Source organism: Oppia nitens, unplaced genomic scaffold, assembly GCF_028296485.1.
Source record: "Oppia nitens isolate AA-2021 unplaced genomic scaffold, nextdenovo-longstitch-racon4-pilon3 scaffold21_pilon_pilon_pilon, whole genome shotgun sequence".
Lineage (NCBI taxonomy): Eukaryota > Metazoa > Arthropoda > Arachnida > Sarcoptiformes > Oppiidae > Oppia > Oppia nitens.
Window position 1 is genome coordinate 1,521,071 of NW_026533201.1, and position 27,833 is coordinate 1,548,903.

General features: G+C 26.1%; 6 protein-coding genes across 8 annotated transcripts; 2 read left to right on the forward strand and 4 right to left on the reverse strand.

Moving 5' to 3' along the window:
- Positions 1 to 1,809: 1,809 nt before the first annotated feature.
- On the reverse strand, positions 1,810 to 5,695 carry LOC128953265 (uncharacterized). Of its 3 annotated transcripts, none has more exons than XM_054298744.1 (4): positions 3,467 to 3,528; positions 3,330 to 3,395; positions 3,030 to 3,176; positions 1,810 to 2,320 (listed from the first exon to the last, which is right to left on the reverse strand). In XM_054298744.1, the coding sequence occupies exons 2-4, from the start codon at positions 3,385 to 3,387 to the stop codon at positions 1,872 to 1,874; spliced, it is 654 nt and encodes a 217-aa protein (XP_054154719.1). In that variant the 5' UTR covers positions 3,388 to 3,395; positions 3,467 to 3,528; the 3' UTR covers positions 1,810 to 1,871. The 3 variants fall into 3 exon arrangements, with proteins under 3 accessions (XP_054154719.1, XP_054154720.1, XP_054154717.1); XM_054298745.1 differs by lacking the exons at positions 3,030 to 3,176; positions 3,330 to 3,395; positions 3,467 to 3,528 and adding exons at positions 5,193 to 5,339; positions 5,439 to 5,546; positions 5,631 to 5,695 and having other exon boundaries at positions 1,819 to 2,320; XM_054298742.1 differs by lacking the exons at positions 1,810 to 2,320; positions 3,030 to 3,176; positions 3,330 to 3,395; positions 3,467 to 3,528 and adding exons at positions 4,154 to 4,772; positions 5,193 to 5,339; positions 5,439 to 5,546; positions 5,631 to 5,695.
- A 1,080-nt stretch (positions 5,696 to 6,775) lies between these two features.
- On the reverse strand, positions 6,776 to 13,901 carry LOC128953261 (uncharacterized). The gene is made up of 7 exons (XM_054298739.1): positions 13,862 to 13,901; positions 12,866 to 13,720; positions 11,584 to 12,823; positions 10,568 to 10,971; positions 9,467 to 9,884; positions 8,448 to 8,815; positions 6,776 to 7,740 (listed from the first exon to the last, which is right to left on the reverse strand). The coding sequence occupies exons 2-7, from the start codon at positions 13,611 to 13,613 to the stop codon at positions 6,794 to 6,796; spliced, it is 4,125 nt and encodes a 1,374-aa protein (XP_054154714.1). The 5' UTR covers positions 13,614 to 13,720; positions 13,862 to 13,901; the 3' UTR covers positions 6,776 to 6,793.
- A 902-nt stretch (positions 13,902 to 14,803) lies between these two features.
- LOC128953431 (arylsulfatase B-like) lies at positions 14,804 to 17,255 on the reverse strand. Its single transcript, XM_054298914.1, has 6 exons — positions 16,952 to 17,255; positions 15,984 to 16,508; positions 15,849 to 15,905; positions 15,541 to 15,699; positions 14,878 to 15,446; positions 14,804 to 14,812 (listed from the first exon to the last, which is right to left on the reverse strand). Exons 1-6 carry the CDS (start codon positions 17,253 to 17,255, stop codon positions 14,804 to 14,806), a joined length of 1,623 nt encoding a protein of 540 aa, XP_054154889.1.
- Positions 17,256 to 18,292: 1,037 nt separating this feature from the next.
- On the reverse strand, positions 18,293 to 19,825 carry LOC128953432 (arylsulfatase J-like). Its single transcript, XM_054298915.1, has 4 exons — positions 19,468 to 19,825; positions 19,220 to 19,276; positions 18,979 to 19,146; positions 18,293 to 18,891 (listed from the first exon to the last, which is right to left on the reverse strand). The coding sequence occupies exons 1-4, from the start codon at positions 19,823 to 19,825 to the stop codon at positions 18,293 to 18,295; spliced, it is 1,182 nt and encodes a 393-aa protein (XP_054154890.1).
- Positions 19,826 to 22,458: 2,633 nt separating this feature from the next.
- On the forward strand, positions 22,459 to 23,153 carry LOC128953268 (uncharacterized). The gene is made up of 2 exons (XM_054298747.1): positions 22,459 to 22,575; positions 22,673 to 23,153. Exons 1-2 carry the CDS (start codon positions 22,536 to 22,538, stop codon positions 23,059 to 23,061), a joined length of 429 nt encoding a protein of 142 aa, XP_054154722.1. The 5' UTR covers positions 22,459 to 22,535; the 3' UTR covers positions 23,062 to 23,153.
- Positions 23,154 to 24,363: 1,210 nt separating this feature from the next.
- LOC128953250 (proteoglycan 4-like) lies at positions 24,364 to 25,439 on the forward strand. The gene is made up of 2 exons (XM_054298726.1): positions 24,364 to 24,445; positions 24,589 to 25,439. Exons 1-2 carry the CDS (start codon positions 24,406 to 24,408, stop codon positions 25,437 to 25,439), a joined length of 891 nt encoding a protein of 296 aa, XP_054154701.1. The 5' UTR covers positions 24,364 to 24,405.
- The last annotated feature ends 2,394 nt before the right edge of the window (positions 25,440 to 27,833 follow it).

A 27,833-nucleotide genomic window follows, 5' to 3' on the forward strand; every position in this document is an offset into this window, starting at 1 on the left:
TAGCCATAATAACTGATTTGTCGACAAGTTTCAAGCTATAATCAACTAAATTATTTACAGCACCGGTAGCACCCGAGCTTAGATTATCAACAGTATCGGTACGAAAACTAACCGCAACGTCGACAGTATTCAGTGCTTGTTTAGCCAAATTGTCTACAAATGGTATATTACCGGCAATACTGCCTATTAGTTCAGTACCGGCTTTAGTCAAACCTTTGACAGCACCGGTAGCTGCTCCTATACCACTGTTGGCCAAATTCAATGCTGTATCCACACCACTGCTTTCGTACCCAATTGTTCGCCACCACTACCCATACCGACAACACCGTTGATACCTTTATTAAGCATATCTGTGCCCATATGTACGGCACCGTTGACAGCATCGGTACCTGATTTGAATAGATCGCAAAAAATTGCACGTTCAGCCACTATATGTGCATTGTTTGAAACATTATCTACCAATACCTCAACTGTAATTAATTTCATTATTTATACATATTTTTCAATAGTTAAAAATTGTTTATCAATTATTAAACAGAAATTATCTAGATAATAAATAAAATAAATGTGATTAAATTTTTCCTTCAAATCCTAAACATGAAAATCAAAATATTTTTTTTAAATTTCTTAAAAAATTATAAAATTTATAGAAATTATTTATAAAATACAATTAATTTTTACAATGCTTATTTAAATAAATGGATTTATAATAGATAAATTATTATTTATTTATTTATATTTAATTTGATATATTATTTTTAAAAATTAAATACATTTTTTAAATAGATTAATAAGAAATTTAATAATTTATTGTTTTAATTATAACAAAAATTAGATTTTATTAATTAAATGATTTAATTAAAAAGTTTAATTTTTCCAATGATTTAAATTTTTTTAATTTTTCAATCTAAGTGCAATGACGTTTTATACATGAGTTTTTACATTCACCTGGACCATTGCAAAATTTTCCAGCATCCTTTCTTACAGTTTCTTAAAAAATCAGTTAAATTTATTAAAATTAAAAATTAATTATTAAAAAATGCTTATACAAAAATTTTTAATAATAAATTACAAAAATATATAAACATTAATAATATTATCTAGAATTCCCTGAGCCCATTTGAATATTATCAATAAATAATATAATTAATAATAAAACTAGAATTAATAGTTTTACAAACATTTTTTTTTAACAAGAATGATTCAAAACTATTTGTTTAGTAACTAAAAAAAAACTAAAACTATAGAAATTTAATTATATGTGATATGAAAATTAATTATTATTTCTATTTAGTAATTTACTATTTTTGACACGTAACATCTAATAACTTAAATAAATATGTGTTACAAACATATGGTTAAAATTTATGTTTTAATATAATTTATGTTTTTTTATTTCGATTGAGAGTTAATTTAATAAAATATATAATACTTTTTTTTAACCATTTTTTATAATTATTAAATAAGACAAAAATCACAAAAATCTTAAGCTTATTAATATTTATCAAAATTACAATTTTTATCTTTAGATATATCATAGTTATAAATAAAAACAATAATTTATAAAAAAAATTTTATAATCTTATTTTTGATAATAAATTTTCAAATATAGTTAGAAATCAAACACTTTTGAGGCAACAGTTTGTAAATTTAACTAAAACTGTTAATAAAATATGTTTTTAATTTATGCATAAACTTATAAATAACTTAAGTTTATTAATATTAATTAAACTAAAAATCTCAATATAAACTTATGCATGAATTTAGATTTTATAAAAAAATTTTAGTATTTAAAATAAACATATATTTTATTATATATAAATTTATAATTTAGTAAAAATACAATACATTAATCAAATCTCAAAACACATTTACATTGTTGGCGGAAAATGTAGATTTTCTAACTCTTTTTCTAACATATCTTTGACAACTTTGCTCAACAGTTCACGGGTTTGTTTGTTAAATACGGCCACAAAACCGTCGGCCAATGCATCGACAATATCGTCGGCAACTTTAATGGGACCTTTGAAATCGATTTTTACGTGTTTGAGTTCATCAATGTTGAACGTATTGACATGTAGTTTGCCCTTATCGTCGGCACCGATATCAACGATAACATCCAGTGTACCGGTAGTTGCGTTCAATAGGCCACTGGTTTTCAGATCCATAAACTGTAGTTCACCCTTATAGTGGATCATGAGGTTAGCGTCGCCAAACTGTAAATGTGCGGTCAATTTTTTGTCAATATGTACAACACTATCGCCCGATCGGACAATGTTTTTCAAACCGGTAATGGTACCCTCGGTCAATTTGGCATCACCTGGACAATTTGGGGGGGCGCGGTGAGGGTTGAGATAGGTTAGTTTATAGGTTTGAGTAATTAAAATATCTATTTGTATATTATATTGCTATGCTTTTTAAAAATAAGTTGTTTAAATTACTAAATAAAAAACTATTATCTAAAAATCTAGTTTTTTTAACTATTTTTATTTTAATATATATATATATATAGACTAATATTATTTTGTAATATTTTATTTTATACTGTATTTATATAATAATCTAACTAGCTTATTAATTGACATAACCTTGACAATCAAGAAAGGCGATAGGTTATATTATGGATTTAAATAATTAAAATATCTATTTGTATATTATTTTGCTATAATTATTTTTTTTTATTTAAAATACTAAATTAACTAAAACTATTAATTAAAAACTAGTTTTAAAGTATTTTTAGTTTAATATATAGACTAATATTATTCTATAATATTTAATAATGTACTGTATTTATTATATTATATTATTTTCCTATACTATTTAAAAAAAAGTTTTATTTATTTATTTTATTTAAATAACTAAATAAAAAACTATAAACAAAAAAATCTACTTTTTTAATAATCTATTTTTAATCAAATATATAAACTAATATTATTCTATAATATTTATAATACAAAATAATTATCTATTGTGTACTATATTTAAATATAATAATCTAACCTGGCTAATTTAATTATAATTATAATTACCATGCCAAGTTATTCCGGCAATTTTCTTATGAAATTCGGCCACCGTATCATTCAAATGCATTGGATCCAGTTTTTCGGCATATTTTGCTTTAACTAATGCCAACAATTGATCAACAAATTTGTTGGCATCATCTTTGGGATCGGCAACTAATATATATATATATAAAGTATTAATTAAAAAATAGTAATATTATTTTATTGTTAAATTAAGAAAATATTTTAAATTATTTATATAGTCGTAGACAATCATAAAAAAATATAATATTGTTTTTTTTTTAATAATTTAATATATTTTTTTACCAAATGGTGAACAGCTAGCATAGGCTACCAGAGCCAAGATGATAATTTTTTGCATCATTGTTTTGGCTAATAATTTGATTTTTAGAAAAAATTATTTATTTAATTTATAAATATATTATTTTTTATATTTTACTTACAATTAATGCCAATTATGATTTTGGATATTTTACATTAAAACTTTCTATCCCTTTTATACTTTAATTATCTATATATATATATTGTGAAAATTGAGTGATAAATATAAAGTTTATAATATATATATATATTATATGATAAAACAATATTTTGTTGTTGTATAATAATACTGTATTATTTGCACTAAAGTCTATAGAGTTCAATGTCAAGTGTTTACTTAACAAAAAATAAAATACAATAAGGATATTAGATTTAATTAATTAATTTTTATTTAATAAGTTTATCTGATTCAATTAATTATTAACTAATTATCTATAAAGCTATAAGTCATACACTACCTGTATTATTATAATGATAAAAATAATATACAATACTGTATATATTAATACTATGATACTGTATATCATTATATTTATTTCATAATAAATTTTCAAGTGTTATGTTCACAAAGTTTAAGTTCATATTATTTTTAGTTAAGTTATCTATAGTTTAAATAATAATAATAATTGTTTTAACTTACTTATAAAATATAACTAATTAGTTATTAAATTAATATTTTTTGCTCCTAAAAGTACTAAATAATCGAAAAAAAACTAATAATTTCAGGACAAATTAAACTATTTAAACAGTATTATAAATTATTCAATAAAATAGTTCTTTAATTAAAATAAATAATTTTATGCAAAGTATCAAATTATATATATATATATTTTTTAAAGTATGAATTTATTTATTTGGTTGTTTTTAAAAAAAATTATATATATATATATACATAGACAATTACAATTAAATGTAGTGAAAATTATCTAGGCACAATTTTTTATTTTTTAATAATTTTATTTGTACTGTATGTTCATTACATCATTGATGGGGGGAAATGCAAGTTTTGTAACTCCTTTTCCAACAAATCTTTGACCACTTTGCTCAACAGTTCACGGGTTTGTTTGTTGAAAATGTCGACAAAACCGTCGGCCAATGCGTCGATGATATGGTCGGCAACTTTGATCGGTCCGTGAAAGTCGATGCGTACGTGTTTGAGTTCATCGATATTGAAACCGTTGACATGCAGTTTGCCCTTATCGTCGGCACCGATATCGGCGATGACATCCAATTTGTCGACATAGGCTTCCAGCGAACCGCTAGTTTTCAGGTCCATAAACTGCAGTTCACCCTTGTAGTGAATTTTCAGATTGGCATCGCCAAACTGTAGGTGAGCCGAAATTGTTTTGGCAATGTCGATTTTTGAGTCACCCGATCGGCTAATGTTTTTCAAACCCCAGATAGTGCCCTCGGTCAATTTTGCATCACCTGGATGATAATTAACAAAAAAAATATGTTAGCAAAACAGGTGCTATGTACAGGTGCAGTATATTGTATATATATATATATATATATATATATATATATATATATTTGCAATTAATGTTGATTAATTAGTTAATTTTTTGTTGTTTTATTTATTAGAATAAATAACTTTTTTTATATAGAAAATTTAGCTAGTTTATACAGATAATGCCCCAATTAAAAGTTTAAATTTGAGTAATATCGGGTAAAGTTAACTTTACAAGCAAGCAAGGTAACTTTTGTATACATATATCTAATATTAGGTTGGTTATATAAAGTACCTTGGCTAAAGCATTATATAATATTACTCAAATTTCAAAATTTTTTAAGTGGCATAAACTATATAAATAGATTAATCAATCAAAAAATCAATTAATTAATTACCGTGCCATGTGATTCCGGCAATTTTTTTGTGAAACTCGGCAACCGTATCGTTCAAATGCATTGGGTCCAGTTTGTCGCCATATTTGGTTTTGACAATTTGAATCAATTGGTCGACAAATTTGTTGGCATCATCTTTGGCATCATTTACTGATAAAAAATTTTGGAAAATAAAAAAATTAGATTTTTTATATTAAAAAAAGTAATAATTTATATTTTTTAATTAAATATACTGTAGTTAATACTGACCCAATGGTGAACAGGTGGCATAGGCTACCAGAGCCAGGATAATAACTTTTTGAATCATTGTTGTTGTTGTTGTCAAACAATTTTGATTTGCAAAAAAACCAAAAATATCTATCAAGTATTTAAGTGTATTCAAAAATAAAAATAATAATTAAGTTTTTATTACTATTTGCTAATGTTTCAATAGTAACTTACATTGATGCCAAACAAATGTGGATGACTTACCACTGAAAAACTAACCTTGCTTATATACCTTAAAAAAATTTTATAACATTTTTTTTGTCTATGATTTTAATTTCAAAAAAAGATAGATAATTAATCACATGTTAAGGCACTGTATAAAAATAACACTTAAAACTATTTTTTACTGGTTTAAAAGTTAAGTGTTTACTGATATATTGTTTTTTTTAATTAAAATAACAATGTCTATATAGTATATTTTTTGTTGTTTGGTGATAGTTTATCATTAAATAATATAGTTATATTAAATGATAATAATTTTTAATGAAGTTTACTGGGCATATTATAAAATAATTAATAAAAAATTAATCTGCTTATTTTTTTCAAGTACTATATTTGAAGCTAATTTATAATATAATGTGACTGAAATAATACTATAATATTGCTTATATAAGTACATTAATTTTTAACACATAAAGTTATAAAATATTATAAGTTGTATATTTTTAGTAAAATATAAGTTAATATTTATTTATATTTTAAAAATAACTTATTGTCATTATATTTAGGGTTATAGAGTACATTAGATATTTATTTTTTTATATATATTAATTAATTTTATTTTTTATAATTATGGTTTTGAACGTAATATATTGACGCAAATATTTTTACCTGGGATAAAGTCTAATGAATTGTTAAGTGGTGCTTGATTAATTAAATATGTTTGATTAAATTTGTTTTAGATAAATTTTTTATAATAATAATAAGATAAATATTTTTTAATTTTGTTATACCATACATTATTATTATTATTTATGAAATTTTATTATAAACTAATTACATTATTTTGTAACTATTCATAATTTTTTGTGTGTAAATAATAAATATAAGAATAAAACTAAAAAATACAATTAAAATTATTTTAGTAGATTTATATATATCATACAAAATTTATTTTTGATTAATTGCTACACAAAAAAACAAATATTTTATTTGACAATAAAAATAAATATATCAATAAAAAAAATTATTAAAATAATTTTATAAGTTATATTATATTAAATAATTGTATTGTAATATCAAACAAAAATGTATAATAAATTTTTTAGGAAATAATTATTTTATTGTTTTTTTAAATTATAAATCTGTAAATATCATGTCATTTACAATAAATATGTCTAATAGTTATAACCATAATGATTATGATGACCTTGATCATTATGATAATTACCTGGACGATAATTAGATGGCCTACTATTATGATCATTATAACTATCATGATATTTATTATTATTATTATTATGTCGATAACCATGGTGCTTTTCATAATCAGCATCTACATCATAATATTTATCATTAGGATGTGGTGGACGTCGTTGTTGAGGTGGATGATAGCCATCATTGTCATCATCAAGTAGACCGGACGACGGCGGCGGCACAGGTAGGTCATGGGTAGGCATAACCTCAACATGCTGATTGCTAAAGCTATTTAGTGATGGCCTACTCTTTGAACGTACCTTTCCCAAATATCTGGGATCATCTAGACTATTATAATTTTGTAGATTGTCATCACCATCACCATCACCAACATTGTTAGCATAATTATGTATCAGTGGTTTACGATCCCTATCCCTATCTCCCGTTTCCCCTTTCCTACGATGTTTCTTGTCTTTAGCCTTATTATAATCAATATCTTCCCGATCATCATCATCATCGGCATCAATATCGCCCATAAAGTTGGCCACTAGATTAGCCATCGAGTGTTTCATAGATCTGGTCAATACATGCATTGCCCGTTCCTTGACTTCCTGTGCGTATTCAGTAGTTTCGTCATTCAGATCATTGTCGCCGTCTGTGTCGTCCATAAAGAATTTGCATTCGTTTTTCGTAACACATTCGCCTTCGGCTGTCCTATAGAAACCCCATCGACAGTGACAACCCGGATAACAGGCCGTCAGTTTTGTACACTTGGTTTTAGTGGCCGTCGGTTTTAGGTCAGTACACAGTCGGCCACAATCCGATCCGCAATCAGTATAGTATTCGTTTGGTTTGCATACCAGACACTGTGGCGATCCCTTACATTTTTCGCTGGGCACACACTTGCCGTTCAAATTGCGCAAATAATCTGTATATATATAAAGATCAAGGACGGGTGTGTGTGTGGATGTGTTGGGTAGGTGGTTGTAGTTGTGGTGGTTAAAAATGTATAAAAAATTATTAGTGAATCAGTAATTATCTAATAGTAGTAGTAATAATAATAGTGATCTAAATTTATATGTATTCATACAGTATATGTACAGGTATTTATAAAGTGCTTGTTTTGTGGTGTATGTGTGTTAATGTAGTAAATATGTTACATATAATTAATAACTTAATAATATAATACTCTATAATACTGTAATAGTTAGAAATAAAATAGAGTTTTTATAGTAATATTTTATTATGATTTATATACAGTATGATATTGTATGATATTTACGTGTAAAATAAACTCTACACTTATATTTTAGATATTGTATTATTAATTTAGAGTATTTTACTTTAAATGCTTTTATTTTCTACTTTTGTATTTTTATCATTGACTTTTTTTTGTACCAGGCTCAGCTTGTTTATATTAAATAAAAATATTATTTATAAAATATATACTATATATAAATATAATTTATGTTTACGTGTTAGAAAAGTACCTTACTCTATTGTGTACCTTTACTTTGAAACTAACATATATATATAATTGTTTAATGCAATTTACTACTGTATAATAGTATACTATATAAGTATCTACCTGTGCACACATACACATATACATATAAATTCACGACAAGCACCTACCGCTCAAACAAAAACATCCCGATTCGCAGGTTTTCTTGCATTTAGTCGACTCTATACACGATTCCTCGCACCGATTGCCGCACTCGACATAGTATTCAGTGTCATCGCAGTTGGGTTTCGGTGTAGTAGGTGTCGGTAAATTGCAGTCCAATTTAGTACCGCACTGACCGTCCACATCACGGTAGTAGCCTTTGTCGCAAAAGCAGGCCTTTTCGCAATCATTTGGCGGACAAGTAACAGGATTTAAGAGATCTTCGCAAGTATTGCCACAATGACTGCCACACTCTTTGTATATTTCATTGCGACCGCAATCAAGTGTGTTATCTATTGGACAGTCAGCTTTTAATACACAAGTACCGTTTCCATCTCTATGTTCAATAAGTAGCACAAAAAATAGATTTTAATTTTTTAAACTTTTTTTAGATTTAAAAAAAATTATTTAAATAGTAATCATCTATTTTTTTAACAATATGATACAATATTTTTTTAGTATTTTATTATAGTAGGGTGTATAAAAAAATAAATCTTATACCTGTATATTTTATACATGATATTATATTATAAAATTGTAATTTTTTTTTAAATAAATTTTCTATAAATCAATAAAAATATATTAAGATTTTATATAACTAGTCTTAGTAATTGTAAATATTATTATAATCAGTATAATACTAATTATTATTTTCATATAATTAAATTACAATAATATTAAACTAATATTGTTGTTTATTTGTTTAGTAGTAGTAGTTTCATCTAATAAAATATTTTATTATTATAAAATAAAAAAAATTTACTACTGAAAAAATTTTATTACAAATAATAATAAAATATTTTTAGTTTTTTAATCTAAATTAAATTGGATTCATTTATAGACTGTATTATACTTTTTAATTACTATAATTTTTTTTAAAATAAAAATCTAGTAAATTTAGCTAAAACTAAAATCCTATAAATATGATATAAATTGAGTTAAAAAATATGTGAGTTAAGTATATCGGTGCTGGCACACACCTACCTACCTATAATAACCATGTTTACAAAAACATCCCGTATCGCAAACTAGCGGACATCGGACACTCTTTTTCAAATCACGACACCGTTGGCCACAATTACTGCCGCAATCGCTGTACTCCTCATTGACCAAACAAACCGGCCGTTCGTTGCACTGGTCTTTCGGTACACATTTATCCGCTTTATTACGTTTATAGCCTTTCTTACAATAGCATCCTTCGGCACACTTCTGGGGACAGTTGTCCACATCAAACTTGGGCTGACAGTAGTCGGCGCACAGGTTACCACACTTATTGAATCGTTCATGCTGGCCCATACATTTGCTCGGTGGTTTCACTATAGGCTTGTCCTTCATAGTGGCATTCCGTACATCCTGACCACATTTTTCAGGCTTAACGCACACACCGTTTTCGTTGATCAAGTAACCTATTTTTTGGTTGGGTGGGGGGGGGTTAGGGAAGGGATGTTGTTATATACGCGGTATATAATAGATAAGTAATGTTTTTTTTATTACATTATGTATTTTTTTCTCTAACTTTATACTGTGTATATTATGTATAGATTTTATAAAAATTATTAAAAGTATTATTTTGTAATAAATATATATCAGATTATAGCTTGCTTATTTTTTCAATAAAAAAATGTATATAATTAATTTAATTGTTTTTTATGCCCTATTTTTAGAATAAATATAAAAAATATTATTTCACATAAAAAATCATATAAATATTTACTTATATTATATATTCAGTGATATTTTCGCTAAAACTAATACAAAAAAAACATTAAGTTTTATATAATTTTTATAAAAATATAATTTTGTTAGTTTGTTAGTATCTTCAAAAAACAATAACATAATCCCTAATATCTACTGTATATCCAAACCCATGTAATGTGTACTGTACTACAGATAATGCAAATTAAAAGTTTAAATTTGAGTAATTAATCGTGTACAGTTAACTTTACGCTAAGCAAGGTAACTTATTAGTATACAGTTACCTAATATAGAGGTAAGTTATATAAAGTACCTTGGCTAAAGCATTATATAATTTATTAATCAAATTTAAACTTTTACAGTGGCATAAACTGTACTAATATACTGTACTTACCCTGTTTGCATACACATCCACGGCCACAGGTATCCCGACATTTGGGTTCACTGTTGGCACACGATGGCACACAGTTATCTGAACATGGCTCATATACAGCATTGGGATCCGTACAGTTTAATGGTGGCAGATCACATTCACATTGATCACTGGGTACACAGTAGCCATAGCTGTCCCTATAGAAACCTTGTTTACAGAAGCAACCTTCTGAACATTTTGCCGGACAAACAGTATGGTTGGCATATTTGAATCGATCGCACGATTCCGAGCACTTGGATCCACAATTGGTCCACATTTCGTGACTATTTGGACACGTTTTTGGTGGCGTCGGCGTCGTTGTCATCTGGGTTGGTATCAGATCACCCCAACAGTCCATTTTTGGTACACATTCATCAGTTAAATTTCTATTGATTTTATTGTGTTGTTAAAAAATAATAATAATATTAATAAAAATTTTTTTAAATATATATATATATATATAATAAATCTATTTGTTTAGTTGTATAATAAAAATATTTTACTGTATTTAACAACTGTATTTACTGTATTGAATCCTAGCAACAAATACAAAAAAACTAATATTTAATTATTTAGATATTTTCATTGGAAAAGCAAATATATATACAGTATTTACTGAAATTTTATTTATATTTTGTTGTTGTTGTTATTATTGTAAATATTTATTTGAATTAATTTAAATTATATTCCACTTTGTATATTATTTTAATATTATTTATATATTAATTTTTAGTTAGTTAAACTATATATGCATTAATACTAATTTTTTTTTGAAAAACCAGCTAATAATTTAAATTTTCACTTAATTATCTAAATTACTTTAAAAAATATTGATATATTGTTATATAAAACATATAATAATACAATATATTAATTTTAAAAATAATTATATTATATACTCAGTGTATACATATAGAAAATAAAACCCAAAGATCTAGCAAAACAATAAAGTAATGTTTAAAAATAAATAATTTTAATTAAAAAATAGACATACATACCTAAAATGACCGGGCTTACAAAAACATCCAGGTAGACAATTCATATTTTTCGGACATTTTTCTTGGGCATCTGAATTTTCGCACCTTTCCTTACACGGCGATCCACATGTGTTATACATTTCATTTACCGCACATTCCTTATTACTAACCGGTTTGACCGGTTTAGGTGTCGGTGTTGTACATTCGGGTATGACTGGCGGACGTGTAGCTCGTTGTGTAGTCGTAGTGGTCGGCCTGTGACCCATCATAACTAAACAGTCGTCCAACGGTATACAATTGTTGTCGTCATCCCGTAGATAGCCTTCCCGACAAAAACAACCGGCCGTACATTCAACAGGACATTCGTCCATCAAATAGATATTGTGACACTTTTCTGTACACCGATCGCCACAATTGCTGTACTCTTCTCTTTGCGAACAATAAGATTTCATTGGTTTCTTATCGCTGTTCAGGTTGTCATCGGAATCGTTATGTTTTCCATGTTTTTCAGTAGTCATCAACTCATCTGTTTGATCGGTGCCAGTGGTAGTAGTGTCAGTATTGGTCTCAATTTTATTAGTACTACTACTACCAACAAGGCCAGGTATGCAAACTGAATCATTCAAATTGGTATCGTTATTATTATCTGGTTTAACAGTATCTTGGTAAGTTGTCTCTGAAACAGTAGATTCTTCAGGATTAACAGTTGTTCCATCGGATTGATCAGGATTTGCAGTAGTAGTAGTAATAATAATAGTTTCATCATTTGGATTATCAGTTGAATGTTGATTATCTGTAGAAATAGGATTATCGGTTGAATTTGGATTATCGGTTGAATTTGGATTTTCGGTTGAATTTGGATTTTCGGTTGAATTTGGATTATCGCTTGAATTTGGATAATCGTTCGAATTTAAATTATCGGTTGAATTTGGATTATCTGTTGAAATTGGATTATCGGTTGAAWTTGGATTATCGGTTGAATTTGGATTATCGGTTGAATTTGGATTATCGGTTGAATTTGGATTATCGCTTGTATCTGGATTATCGGTTGAAATTGGATTATTGGTTGAATTTGGACTATCTGTTTCATTCGTATTATCAGTACTATCGGGTCTGTCAGTTCCTTTGGGTTTTTTAGTATGTTTATGTCTATCTGGTCTATCAGGTCTATCAGGTCTATCAGGTCTATCTGGTCTATCGGGTCTATCGGGTCTATCGGGTCTATCGGGTCTATCGGGTCTATCTGTTATATCTGTTATATCTTTTATATCACTAACATCTTTTATATTAGGAATATCATTACCTTTATTTTTATTAGGTTTTCGAGTTACGTGTTTGATTTCATCAGTTGTATCATCACCAGTAGTAGTAGTAGCATCATCAACTGGTTCAATTGCTGGTGTTGAAATATTATTATCATCCAGATCATTATTATTATCATCTTGTTTATTAGGTTTTGTAGTTTTATTTCGATCTGGATGACCTTGGTGTTTATTAGGTTTATTATTAATATCATCATAATCATGATCATTGTCACCATGGTCACCGAATGTTCTATTAGATTTAAATTTACCGCCAGTAAATTTGCCTCCTCCTCCTCCTCTACGCGTTTCATACCGTATACCTGTCCATTGCTTAACCTCTACGTAGACGACACCCAAATCGTATTTGAATTTATCGCAACCTTTTTGCATCATTTGTCGACACTTTTGCGGCTTAACACAGTCACCGTTATACGATCTCAACCGTCCCGGCATACAATAGCAACCCGGATCGCATTGCTGATCAACTGGTAGACCACCATCATGGGAACATCTCAATGGATTGTTCAATTTTTCGCAATGATTCAAACACCGATTACCGCATTCACGATAGACCTCATTTGGCGGACACTGTTTGGATTGTTCGGTTTTCGGTGGTACTACTTGTTGGCCCTGGGGTTTTGGTTTAGGCCTACCCGTACGGCTGTCACCTACAATATCGCAACCCTCCAACGGTACACAATCCCAGTTAAGATTGCGATAGTAGTTTTTATCGCAAAAACAGCCCATATGATACTGGTGCCATTTACATTGGACACTGGTACCAGCTTGGTGACAAAATTTGCCGCACTCAGTACCCCAGTAGTTAAATTTGGTATTTTTATAGATTTGACATGCTAATGTAATGTTTATTTTTTTGAAATATAATAAAATTAAAATTAATTAGATAATGTTTATTTTTATTTTTTTTAAAATTAATAAATTTTACTATTATAATAAAATATAATTTTATTTTACAGTAATAATAATTAACTTACATTTTTCCGAATCGCCACCAGTACATTGTATTAAAAATATTAGATTATTTAAAATTAATAAATAATATACTAATATTAATAATAGTTTTACTATCATTATTTATAATAGTTCAATTATTTTATTTTTTTTAAATATTATATTATATAACCTCACAATATAGTTGAAATATTATTTTAAAAATATCTATCATAGATCTATATATAGATACAGTTTTGAATTTTAGTATTAAAACTTAAAATTATTCATGATAAATTAATAGTTGTTTATTATTATTATTATTATTATTATTATTATTTTAAACAGACGCCATTATAATTTATATATTAAATTTTAAGAAATTTTTTTTCTATATGTTATATTTAAAAAAACTAATGAATCGAAATTAATTAAAGAAAAAAATTATAATTTTTAATTAATCAAAATGTTTTACATCAATAACGATTATTAAATTATATTATTAACATTATATAATAATAAACTATGTAAAATTTTTGTTATATATTATTTGAATTCAAATATAAATTTATCTTAAATTACTAAAAAATATAATAAGTTGAATAAGTTTATATAAAAAAAAACTATTTAAAAATTATTTTTTACTACACTATATTTTTAAAAATATATTTTATATTTAATTTAAAAAAAAAATAATTTCTTAGTTTAAATATAATATCAATAGAGTTCAGTAATTTGAAAATATACTGTAATTTATAATTATAATTGTTATGTTATGTTATGTTATATATTTTTTTGCTATTATTTAGCAATATTAGCAAAAATTTGAAATAAATTGTTTGATTTTGATTTAAAAATTATTATTAAAAATTAAAACTATACTATTTAATTAATACGATTGATAAATACTACTAGTAATAGTAAAATAGTATTTTTATTATTTTGACAAAATTATCTAAATTAATCTTAGCTAGGTAAATTATAATTCATTGTGACTATTGATATCATAATTATCAACAATAGCATCATTATCATCATCATTAGTATCCAACCAATTAACCCACGCTCCTCCATGTCTATCGGGATAACTGTCTGAATCGGCAGCTGTAAGCGCCAGTGGCTCTACGGCTGTCCTATTCAGGTGTTGTATTCGTCGCCACATATAGTCCACTAAATCGTGGTTATCGGCGGCAATGTTCCGATGTTCGCACGGATCACGTCCGACATCAAACAAACACAACTCCCGATCCGTTTGACAATCGTATAGACTATTGTCGACTGTGATAGGCCTAGACTGAGGACAGGTAACGATTGCTTGATTGAGAACCTGATAATCGGGCCGGCGATTCATTGACGTCAATATACGGTATGTTCGACTAGTTAGCCGATCGGTACGTTTAAGCTTATCCAGAGTTGGCTGATCAAAGTCAATATGTTGACTGTCCTCTGCTGGTATGGTTGGAAACCATTGCTGTCCATAGTCTACACTCCATGAATCGCTGGGACCCTGTACCAATTTCCAATTGTACCATCTAATTGCTGAATGATTATACACTGAATCAATATTATGCAATAGTTCGGTACGCTGTGATACATGTCGATTGGATAGAGTTTTCCATTGTGACATACCTGTGCAACAATGGTGTGGGTGGGTGGATATCAATTATTAGTTAAACAAAAAAAACTAAGCATCATAAATATAAGTTTTATATTTATACTGTACCATAACTTATGTTATTTTTGGTAAATTCCTTTAAATTACTGTCGCCGCCAATTGCCTCCAATAGTGTGGGTATAATATCGGTAACGTGTATGAGTTCATCGGACACGTAGCCACTGGTGTTGAACAGTGGACTCCATATGAATGTCGGCACACGAATACCTGTAGTTTAGAAAATAATAAAATGTATTTTTTTTAAAAAAACAAAAATGTTTTTTTTTCAAAAACTTATATTAAAATAGATTAATAAGTTTAGTTATTTTTTAGTAAATTTTTCATATTGTGTGGGTGTGTCTATTGATTAAACTTACCTCCCTCAAACAATAACGATTTTGCACTACGCAATGGTACAGTTGAACCATAATTAGCTAGAATCGGTAATAATAATAATAATTTATTAATATATATATTAATAAATTAAATTTATATACAAAATAGATATATACAAAATGCATTGGTAAAGTTTATAGCTAGCGGTCCGTTATCACTGGTAAACACAATAATACTGTTGGCCAACATTGACCGGTCGTATAGTTTGCCAACAATATTGCCAATCGATTCGTCCATACAGTAGGCCATAGCGGCATACGTTCGGCGATTCTGTGACCCTATATGTGCAAACCGTTTCATATAGCTATCGGGCGGCGCCTGTACGATATTGTTGGCATAGCTGGCATGCAGGGACTGGTAGGCAACATACAGAAACAATGGTCTACTGATATTGTGATTGCGTATAATATCTATTGTTTTATTAGTATAGACTAGAGTTGAATACTCGTCCGGTTGATTAGTTAATAGTTTCAAATTGTGCCGGTAGTCTAGGCCACAGTGATCGTATGATTGATAAATAGCACCCGTACACATGGTATGATTATAGTAGTCACCGAAACCACCCCACGTACCAAAATGAGAGTCAAACCCCCGATAGGTGGGCGTGTATTCACGTTTATAGAAACCCAAATGCCATTTACCTGACGAAAAAAAATTAAAAAACTTTTTTTTTTAAATATTTATATTCATTATTTTACTTATTAATATAGTGTACAGTATACTAGAGTCTAGACACCCCCTCATAATCTGTAAGTGTAGGTGTATTAGTGTAAAAGTATTCACGTTTAATACAGTACAACAAAAATAAAAGTTTAGTCTCTAATATACAATACTTTATTGATATACTATTAGTAAATATGATATATTAACATACAGTTCAAATTATTTTACTGTACTGTTACAATGATTAGTAAATTTTTTAATTTTAAAAAGTTTTAGATGTACTCTATAACTAGTTTTACTGTATTGTATGATATATTGAATATATATATACTTTATTATAATTAATTTCTATTATAAATTCATAATTGTTTCTAAATATTTAGATATTTTTTTCAAAAAATTTTATTTATATACTACTAACCGATAGCATGTGTTGCATAATCCGATTGTTTGAGATACTCGGGCAGCAGTTTGTGGTCTAATGGGTAGCCAATAGGTGTGGCGTCATTGAACACCTGGTACTGAGTACCTGAGTGTATGGGATGTATACCCGATAACAGTGCACCGCGACTGGGCGTACATAACGGTTGAGTATAATAACTGTTTAGTGTTATACCATCGGCCGATAGGGAGTCGATATTAGGTGTCAGCATATGATCGGAACGGTAGCCCACGTCAGACCATCCCATATCGTCCACCAAAAAAATTATAATATTTGGCGGCATTTGATTAGCAGTTGTTGTTATTAATGTATTGCATATTATTACTAAAAATACTAATTGACTAATTGTTATACACATATTTGATAACATTTTTATTTTTTTATATATATTAATAATTAGTTAATAGTTAATTTATAACTTAAAGTTATTTTTTAACTATATTTTTAAAAAAATGTTTTGAAAAATCATACTATTCATACAAAAAAATAGTATAATTTTAGTAAATCAAGTAAGAGTTTTCATTTGTAAAAAAATTATTAAATATTTGCTATAAACTAAACTTTCAATTTTATAAAATTTATATAATTTTATTTTATAAAAAAATTCTTTACTATTTAATTGTTATCAATGACACTAAATATTTGCTTCAATCATACAATGATTTTTATAAATATAAATTATACTAAACTGTATAAATGTATACAAAAAAAATTTGTATAATACAATGTTTGTCATTTATTTTTTCAATCTAACACTATATAGCGCCACCTTATTATTAAATAAAGTTAAAAATTAATAACATATATACCAAATAGATTAGATAGCATTTTTTATTTAATTTTTATTATAATAACTTTTAATAATAATTTTTTATATATAATAAAATTTATAATTTCTAAACTTTGAATTAGTTTAAAAAAATTACAAAACAAACAATATATTCTATAAATTATAAAATACTGTATTATTATTATAAAGTATAATAAACTTATTTTATACATTATATTTATTTCAAACTTAATTTTTTAACAATATATTAATTGAATCTAATATTAATATTTGACTGATTGATAATACACGTTTTTTATAAAATTAAATATTATATATTGAAATAAAAAAAATAAATATGTTTGTAATTTTAATAAATAAATAATTGTATTACAAAATATTAATAATAAAAATAATAGAATATTATTACTAAGTAAGTATAATCAAATAACATCTATAAAAATATTGTTTTATTTTTAAAAAAATGAGTTTTAAGTAAATTTAGTTAAAAAAACAAAATTATTATTTATTTTCACTATTTTACAACTAAATCAAAGCCAATTAACCCAAGCTTGTCCATGTCTATCGGGATAACCGTTTTGATCACCCGGTGTCAGTGCCAATGGCCAGACTGCCGACTGATTTAATTTTTGTAGTCTATTCCATAAATATGATACTAAATGCCTGTTTTTAGAGGCAATGTTCCGATGTTCGCACGGATCGCTTCGGATATTAAACAAACAAAACTCCCGATCCGATTGACATTGATGTCCACCACCACTGATATCAGTTTCGGTGGTTGAGGACACTGACTGACAGTTAGTTATTGCCGATGTTTCTAATAGATTGTAATCAGGAAGCGGTCTGTGCATTGCCGTCAACACACGGTATGACCGACTAGTCAGACGATCGGTGTGTTTGAGCCGATCTCTGGCCGATTGATTCATATCTATACGCTGACTATCGTCAATGGGTATGGTTGGATACCACTGGCTAAGCATATATGCCAGATTAGGATCACTAGGTCCCTGTACCAATTTCCAATTATACCATCTAATCGATGACTGGTTCCAAACAGGGTCTATATTGTGCAATAGTTCGCTACGTTTTGTCCCCATACGTTTCGATAGGGTCTGCCATTGAGACATACCTGTGCGCTCAGTCAGTATAAATTAATATTAATAATTATAGTTAAATATTTTTTAATATGCAAATAATGTATTATATATATATATACCATAGCTGTTTGTATTATTGGTAAATTCATTCAACTGAGTATTGTTGGCAATACCGCCAATTGCCTCCAATAGTGTGGGCATTATATCGGTAACGTGTATGAGTTCATCGGACTGGTAGCTACTGGTGCTAAGCAATGGACTCCATATGAATGTCGGCACACGAATACCTGCAAATACCGTATAACATAAGTTATATAAAAATAATGTTTTTAATTAAAAAAAATTATAAATAAAACTAACCTCCCTCAAATAAGGAAGTTTTAACACCACGCAATGGTACATCTGATCCAAAATTAGCTAGAACATTTGTTAGAGTAGTATTATAATAAATATATTGTAAATATTTACTAATGGATTAATTATGATGAAAAATTATACTTTTTTTTGTTTAACATTTAATAATAATGTACAGTTAAATAGATTTTTTTTAAATAAAAATTACATATTTAATCATATATAGTAATATATGATATTAATTAAATACATACAAAATACGTTGGGTATATTGATAGCCATTGGTCCGTTATCACTGGTAAATATAATGATACTGTTTGACAACATTGACCGGTCATATAGTTCGCCAACAATATTGCCAATCGATTCGTCCATACAGTAGGCCATAGCGGCATACGTACGGCGATTCTGTGACTCTATATGTGCAAACCGTTTCATATAGCTATCGGGAGGCGCCTGTAGTATATTGTCGGCATAGCTGGCATGCAGGGACTGGTAGGCAACATACAGAAACAATGGTCTATTGATGTTGTGATTGCGTATAATATCTATAGTTTTATTAGTATAGACTAGAGTTGAATACTCTTGCGGTTGGTTAGTTAACAACTCCATATTGTGCCGGTAGTCTAGGCCACAGTGATCGTATGGTTTGCCAATAAAACCCGAGCACATGGTATGATTATAGTAGTCACCGAAACCACCCCACGTACCAAAATGAGAGTCAAACCCCCGATAGGTTGGTGTATATTCACGTTTATAAAAACCCAGATGCCATTTACCTAGTATCATTTTTTAAAGAAAATACAATAATAATAAAATAATTTATAAAAAAATAAAGTAATTTTTAAAAATTATTATTGCTAATGTATATTGTAGATAACTAATTATGTTAATCTTATTTAATAAAAAATATCAAAAAAGGACCTTATAATTTAATCAAATAGTCAAAAATTTAAATAAAAATTTATTTAAATTATTATTATTTTTTAAACTATTAATAATTAACATTTTTATAACAAAATTAATAAGATCATTTTTTTATAGTATATAAATAAAATAATATAGACATTATAATTAACTTTATTATTAATTTAAATTTTAAATATATACTTAAAAATAGTAATTATGATCTAATATATAATTATTCTTATCTTAGTTTAGTTATATCTTTAAAATAAATTCAATTTTATTTAAGAATTTAATTTATTTTTAAGTTTAAGTATTATTTTTAGATTAATTTAAATTATTTATCTATTATTACTAACCGATAGCATGTGTTGCATAATCCGATTGTTTGAGATACTCGGGCAACAGTTTGTGGTCTAACGGGTAGCCGACTGGTGTGGCCTCGTTGAACACCTGGTACTGAGTACCGGCGTGTATGGGATGTATACCCGATAACAGTGCACCGCGACTGGGCGTACACAGCGGTTGAGTATAAAAACTGTTTAGTGTTATACCATCGGCCGATAGGGTGTCGATATTAGGTGTCAACATGTGATCGGAACGGTAGCCCACGTCCGACCATCCCATATCGTCTACCAAAAAAATTATAATATTTGGCGGCAATTGATTGGTAGTTGTTATTATTATTATTGTATTGCATAGTATTATAAATACTAGAATAATTGTTATACAGATTTTGGGCAACATTTTTTTTTGTTGGCAAATATTTTTGTTATTTACAAATAATTAATTAAACTATATATATTATTTATTAATATTATAAAAAAATAAATAAAATTCATTTGTTTATAAAATTATTTATCAATATTTATAATGTTGCCAACACTACTAGTTGTTATATAACTGTATATATACAGTAATTTATCTAATATAATGTATTCATCTAAATGTTTGTCTGTTTATTATAATAATAATACAGTAATAATAATAATACTGTGTATATGTATAATATATACAGTATACATAAATATATTGTATAATCTAATAAATAGTAATTAGTAAAAATTTTTTACTAACAAACAATAATAATAATTATATTATTTTATAATTATTCAAAAAAAGTAAAATACTATTATTCAATATTATTTAATAAAATATTTACTATTAACAGTAGATGCATAAAATAACAATTTATTTGTTATTTATCAATGATTTTTTGAAATTTTATTAAAAGTGCTAATGCATCTAATTAATTAAAATAAATAAATTTATTTTAATGTAATTTTAAAATAATTTATTTACTATTTATAATTATTATTTATTATATTAGGATTATTTGATTTTTGTTGGTATAATTTACTTTTAACTGATAATTACAATTTTTATGTATTAATTGTAAATATAACGACTATTATAAAGTATATTCATTTTATTTAATAATATATAGAAAATTTAATTTTATTAATTTTTCAATTATTACTATTATTAGTACAAATTTTATTAATTTACTAATAGTAGTTCAAATACTCACTATTATCTATTACTAGTAAAAAAATACTAATAATAGCTAATATAATATTGTAATAATATAAATAATAATAATATCTTAATAAATAAATTGCTTAACTTTAATCAGTTTATATACATCCTTATTAATTATTAAGTTTTATATAACTATAAGTTCTTAATATTTTATTTATCTTGATCAATTATCGTTAATTATCAATAATAAGTAATGATTATTTTATTTCCTATTATTAATTAAATTTAACTTAGGTTTAAATTTATTATTTTATACTTAAGTCTTATATTTTTACTTAATAAAATTAATAAGTTTTTAGTTAAAATTGATTAATTAAAAAATTAAAAACTATTTATTTTTTAAAAAAAAAATATTTATAATTATATTATATTAGTTAATTATTTTATACTATATTTTTTGTAGATTATAATATATTTAACAAAAAAAAATAAAAAATAATATGAAAAATAAAATTGTATAACTTATCTAAAAAAACTAATCCACAATTACATAATTATCATTTTTTTTAAAAAAAGTTCTAAATTTATCTGAAAGTGTGCTTGATAAAAGTTTAACTGTTTTAGTACATTTAAGTTAATTATTACAAAAAAAATACAATCATTTATAATAAGATTAATTAAAAAAAATTACCCGACATGAACTAGAAACGTGTGTTTGATATGATATATATATATTGATATTAAATTTATAAGTAAAAGTGATAAAAGTTTTTTAGTCGGATTGCACTAAAAAAATAGAAAATTACCTGTTATTGCAATTATATATATATATTATTTTTGTAGTTAAGGTATAAATAGTGAAAACAAATTTTATAATAAATCATAAATTTGTCATAAATAAGTTAAAAAACTTATTATTATTTTTAAAAAAATCATGAAATTTGTCATCGCACTTTTAGCACTGTTTGTCTATGGTAAATATATATAAATATAGATTAATTAAAAAAATTATAAAATAATTAGCTATATAAATCATTATTAAATTATTATTATTATTATTAACAACAATAGCCGTATCGGCCGCACCCACATCGGGACCGTCGGGCAGCACTCGCTCGCCGTACGACAAGTCTGAACTTGAGCGTCGGGCCCGAACACTTGAGGCCCGATTGGAAAACGATATCCAACGTCTACAGGAAGTACATAAACTGACCCGCGAGGAACTGGTCAATCTGGTCGGTCTGGACGGTGAACTACGTATATTGTCGGCCGAACTGGCATTGGCCCGAAAAGACGATGAATTACTTAGACTGGAGAAGCGATTGGATGCACTGGAAAATGCTGTCGAAGCCGAGTTGAAACGTATTGAAAAATTGTTGACATCGCCTACAGCTGGCCCACAGCCAACTTCGGCCGCACCTCAACCAACTACTGGTGCACCGGCATCAACAAGAAAATAGATTTTTTTTAAAGTTTTTATTTAATTAAAAAAAATAAAGTTGTTAGCTAAAAATTAACAAATAAATATTTTATTAATTAATTAATTTTAAAAAATCATTGTATTTAACTTTATTATCTATCATTAATGTAGTAAATATAAGTACAGTATAAAGCATAAGCAAACAAACAAAAAATCATGAAAATAAAGTTATCAAGCAAATATAAAGTTTATTTATAATACAATACAAATTATATCCATTTTATATGATGTGAATAATATGTTAGTATTCAATATTTCCAAAATTGAAAATATTTTTTTTGAAACTAAAAAAAAAATCTCAATAAATTTATACTGTTTTATATTTTTTGAATATTATATATTTATATACTGTATAAATGTGAAGGTTATGTTTTTCTATTACTAAAATCAAATAGCTTACCTTGTCATCTACAATATGATTAAATTAATCGATAAATTAACTAGATCATACAATGACACATATATTTATTAAATTATATATATACTAAATTTGGGCTAAAATTATGATTTTATCTATTAATTATAATTTATAGATTCTATTCATTTATAATTTAATGTTTATATAATAATAATAACTAAAAATAAAATTATTAAATTGTTTATATTAATAATTAACAAAATTTTTATTGTTATTGCATCGTTTATTTAGTATGAATCATTTTTTTAAAAAATGTGATAGCTAATGTGACTAAATACTGTATATCTTTAACCTGTCAATTGTCAATTAATATCAGCTAATAATAAATTATGATTCATAATAATTGACATAAATTTTCAAGTAGACTATAATGATCATTGATGAAAATAAAAATATATACTTAGAAAATTATTGATGCTATTTATAGAGTGACCAAATGATGCTATGTTTTAAAATAAAATATAGATAAAACATAAAAAATTTATAATTAGATATATAGCTATATAGTTTGAAAATTGTATTCTATAAGTTTAGTTTGTTCATAAATAATAATTAAAATTTATTTTTGATAATTATTTTTTATTAAATTATTGAATTTTTTATAGATTTTAATTAATTAGATGAACTAAAAATGATTTTTATATTTGGTAACTCTATAATGTATTGTTTATCTTATCAATAAATAAATACATTAATTGAAGAAATGATCAAAAAGAAATTATTGTATTTTATGGTGCAATAGTGCCAATCCTAAGAAAAATATTATTAAATTGTTAATTAATTAATTTTATATTTAAAAAAATCGTATAAAAGTAGTCAATTTTTTTATATAATAAAATATAAACTAAATTATTAAAATTTTAATTAATTATTATTAAACATAGTCATCATACATAAGCATCAATTATGAAAGTGTTTCTAACATTTCTAGTATTGTTTATTTCGGGTAAACTAACTTTTAATTAATAAATAAATAAATAAGCATGCTAAATAATTTTATATTTTTAATATAATTAATTTTTTTAAAAATTAAAAATGGTATTTTATTATTTTAATTTATACTAATATTTTTTCTAAATGTATGTTTAGCCGCATTATCAGCACCCGATGGTTATCGGTTACGGGATGATAAAGCGGAACTGGAGAAACGTGCGGCCGAACTGGAACTCCGTATCGAACGGGATATCCGACGATTGGAAACTGAACACAAACTAACTCGTCAGGAGTTGGTCCGATTGGTCGAGTTTGACGGTGCACTGCGTATACTGTCGGCCGAGTTGGCCATAGCCGTAGAGCCGCATCGTATCGCCGAAATTGAGCGCCGATTGAAACGTTTGGAGGACGATGTCGAAGCCGAAGTGCAGCGACTAGAACGACGATTGTCTACACCGGCGCCGCCAACCACTAGTGCACCTACTACTAGAGCTCCGGCACCGACAACCAGAGCACCTACTACTAGACCTCCGGCACCAACAACTAGAGTACCTACTAGTAGAGCTCCAGCACCGACAACTAGAGGACCTACTAGTAGAGCTCCGGCACCGACAACTAGAGGACCTACTAGTAAAGCTCCGGCACCGACAACTAGAGGACCTACTAGTAGAGCTCCAGCACCGACAACTAGAGGACCTACTAGTAAAGCTCCGGCACCGACAACTAGAGGACCTACTAGTAAAGCTCCGGCACCGACAACTAGAGGACCTACTAGTAGAGCTCCAGCACCGACAACTAGAGGACCTACTAGTAAAGCTCCGGCACCGACAACTAGAGGACCTACTAGTAAAGCTCCGGCACCGACAACTAGAGGACCTACTAGTAGAGCTCCGGCACCGACAACTAGAGGACCTACTAGTAAAGCTCCGGCACCGACAACTAGAGGACCTACTAGTAGAGCTCCGGCACCGACAACTAGAGCACCTGCACCATCGACTAGAGCTTAAGCAATAATATTTTCAAAAACATATATATATAGTAAAAATAAATATCATAGAAAAGTTTATGTACATCAATTATTTTTAGCTATTTATTAATTTAACTTAATATTTATTTTTTAAATTATAGTTAGACTAATAAAAATAATTTAAAATTATAGTTTTTCAGATGATTATTATTATTATTAATAAAAATATTGTATAATCTAAAGTATTAAAAACAAATATTAGAAATGTTAATCTAATATTTTTTTGTTTTTTAAATTTTGATTGTTGTTATTTATAATCAAATATAAGTGATTGCTAATATTTCAATAAAATTATCTTTAAATATTATTTTATTAGTCATAACTAAAAATTAGATTTGATTATAATTTATATTGAATTTAATAATCTAATAAATAAAATAATACTGTAATCATTTGTCAATAATCTTATATACATTGAATAAACAGTTTTAATCTTATAATTTATTAATATAAAAAATAATAATAATAATAATAATAATAATAATAAGACTTTATTGGCATCACTTTCAGTTATAAAACTGGTATACATAGTAAGCCATAATAGACTTTAATAATTACAACAATGAAATAACAATAAATATAAATTATAGATATTATCAAAATTAAAATTTTTTAAATAATTTTTAAAATCTTTAAGAATTCTCTCATATAAAGTAAATTATTCCAATGTTTAACTCCTTTTACAAAAATGCTGTTTTGAATATAATTATTAATTTTCGGTAAATTAATATAATTATCATGAACTAGTACGGTGTGTGTTGTATTTAAACAAAATTGTTATTTAATCCAAATAGCTTTATATATATATTAATTTAACAGAATTTGTAAAAGAAATCCAATTTAACTTTTGAAACAAAGGTTGAGAATTATCCGTAAAACTTGATTTAGTTATTACTCTTGCAAATCGTTTTTGTAGTTTTATTAACGGATCTAAATGTGTGTTATATGTATATCCAAATAATATACATCCGTATTCTAGTTTTGGTTTAACAATAGATTTGTAGATAAAATTTAATGTTTTTTCAGGTAAAATATGCGCTAATCGTGACAATAATTTTAGTCTAGTGTTTAAACATTTACATAAATCATTTATGTGATCATTAAAGTTAAGCGAGTGATCAATAGTTAGTCCTAAAATTTTTGTTGATTTTACTTCAATAATAAATTTTTCGTCAATTTTTACATTAATGTTGTGATTAATGTTTTTTAAATTGCATTTTTTATGATTTAATATAAGATAATTACTTTTTAACCAATTATTAATTTTTGATAAATCATTTTAGTTTGAAGTTTCAAATTGTTTTTTGCTTTAATTATATATCATCGGCAAATATTAACTTTCCATTTAGCTGTAGATTTGTTAATGTTTATATCTGAAACCAATGGTTTTGATAATTTATTATTTATAGTTTTATATAAGATATGATTCAAACCATTTAATTGTATTGATATCACAATAGTTTTTTAGTTTTTCAATTAAAATTTTATGATTTATAAATCAAAAGCAGATTTTATCAAATTATATCATTATTATTTAGTCCATTAGTTATATCATTTAAAATAGATATTAATGCATCATTTGTTGAATGTTTAGCTTTAAAACCAAACTGATAATTGGATAATAAATTGTTTTCATTTAAAAAATTACGAAAATTTATTTCAACAAACTATTAAACTACAAAATAAACCTTAGGTATTGTAAGTTACAGTAAATATGATACTGAATTTTAGACAAAATTTTAATTAATCAATGATTTATTAAAAATTTTTATAATTTCATTTGTTTTTTTTGTTTTATTTATTTAATTTTGTATAGTATAGTAAATTTATAATCAAGGTTAATGCGGACATATAAAAAATAAAAAAAATTGTATTTTATATTTAAGTTAAAAAATATTTTTATATTTTATACAGATATATAYAATAATTTATATAAAATTAAACTTTTATCAATAACTTATAGTTTTTTATCGGTACATTATTTTTTAATGCTATTATCATCTATTGCTTATTATTAATATATTTGTCTACATTTATTAGTAGTTTATTATTTCTAATATTAAGTTTATCTTATTCTAGTGTTTTCTTCAATAATAATAATAGTTATAAAAAGCAACTTAACATTTATAAACTACTAAATCAATATAATATCAATATTTAAGCTATAAATAATAGGATAACATTTTGATTGAGATAATTATTAAAACTTTCAATTGGTTTCAGTTATTACTTGTATTTATTTATGCCTAAACTAATGGCACATATTGTGCAATACCGGTAAATATAATATTTCAGAGAAATTTTTTAAAATTTAATTTAATAAGTTATTTATTAAATAGTTTACGCAATAAACAAATAAAAAATAAATGTTTTT

Bases quoted from the DNA above. Each gene is read 5' to 3' on its own strand.
- LOC128953265 (XM_054298742.1), bottom strand. From the start codon at position 5,496: ATGATTCAAAAAGTTATTATCCTGGCTCTGGTAGCCTATGCCACCTGT. The intron at 5,340-5,438 runs GTCAGTATTAAC...ATTTTTTATCAG, and splicing joins TGCCACCTGTTCACCATTGG to TAAATGATGCCAAAGATGAT. The intron at 4,773-5,192 runs GTAATTAATTAA...ATTATCATCCAG, and splicing joins TGCCGGAATCACATGGCACG to GTGATGCAAAATTGACCGAG.
- LOC128953431 (XM_054298914.1), bottom strand. From the start codon at position 17,255: ATGCCGCCAAATATTATAATTTTTTTGGTGGACGATATGGGATGGTCT. The intron at 16,509-16,951 runs GTTAGTAGTATA...TTTTTTCGTCAG, and splicing joins TTATGCAACACATGCTATCG to GTAAATGGCATTTGGGTTTC. The intron at 15,906-15,983 runs GTATATATCTAT...TACCGATTCTAG, and splicing joins AAACTTTACCAATGCATTTT to CTAATTATGGTTCAACTGTA.
- LOC128953432 (XM_054298915.1), bottom strand. From the start codon at position 19,825: ATGGAGTTGTTAACTAACCAACCGCAAGAGTATTCAACTCTAGTCTAT. The intron at 19,147-19,219 runs GTTAGTTTTATT...CGGTATTTGCAG, and splicing joins AACTTCCTTATTTGAGGGAG to GTATTCGTGTGCCGACATTC. The intron at 18,892-18,978 runs GTATATATATAT...CTGAGCGCACAG, and splicing joins CAATAATACAAACAGCTATG to GTATGTCTCAATGGCAGACC.
- LOC128953268 (XM_054298747.1), top strand. From the start codon at position 22,536: ATGAAATTTGTCATCGCACTTTTAGCACTGTTTGTCTATG. The intron at 22,576-22,672 runs GTAAATATATAT...TAACAACAATAG, and splicing joins TTTAGCACTGTTTGTCTATG to CCGTATCGGCCGCACCCACA.
- LOC128953250 (XM_054298726.1), top strand. From the start codon at position 24,406: ATGAAAGTGTTTCTAACATTTCTAGTATTGTTTATTTCGG. The intron at 24,446-24,588 runs GTAAACTAACTT...ATGTATGTTTAG, and splicing joins TCTAGTATTGTTTATTTCGG to CCGCATTATCAGCACCCGAT.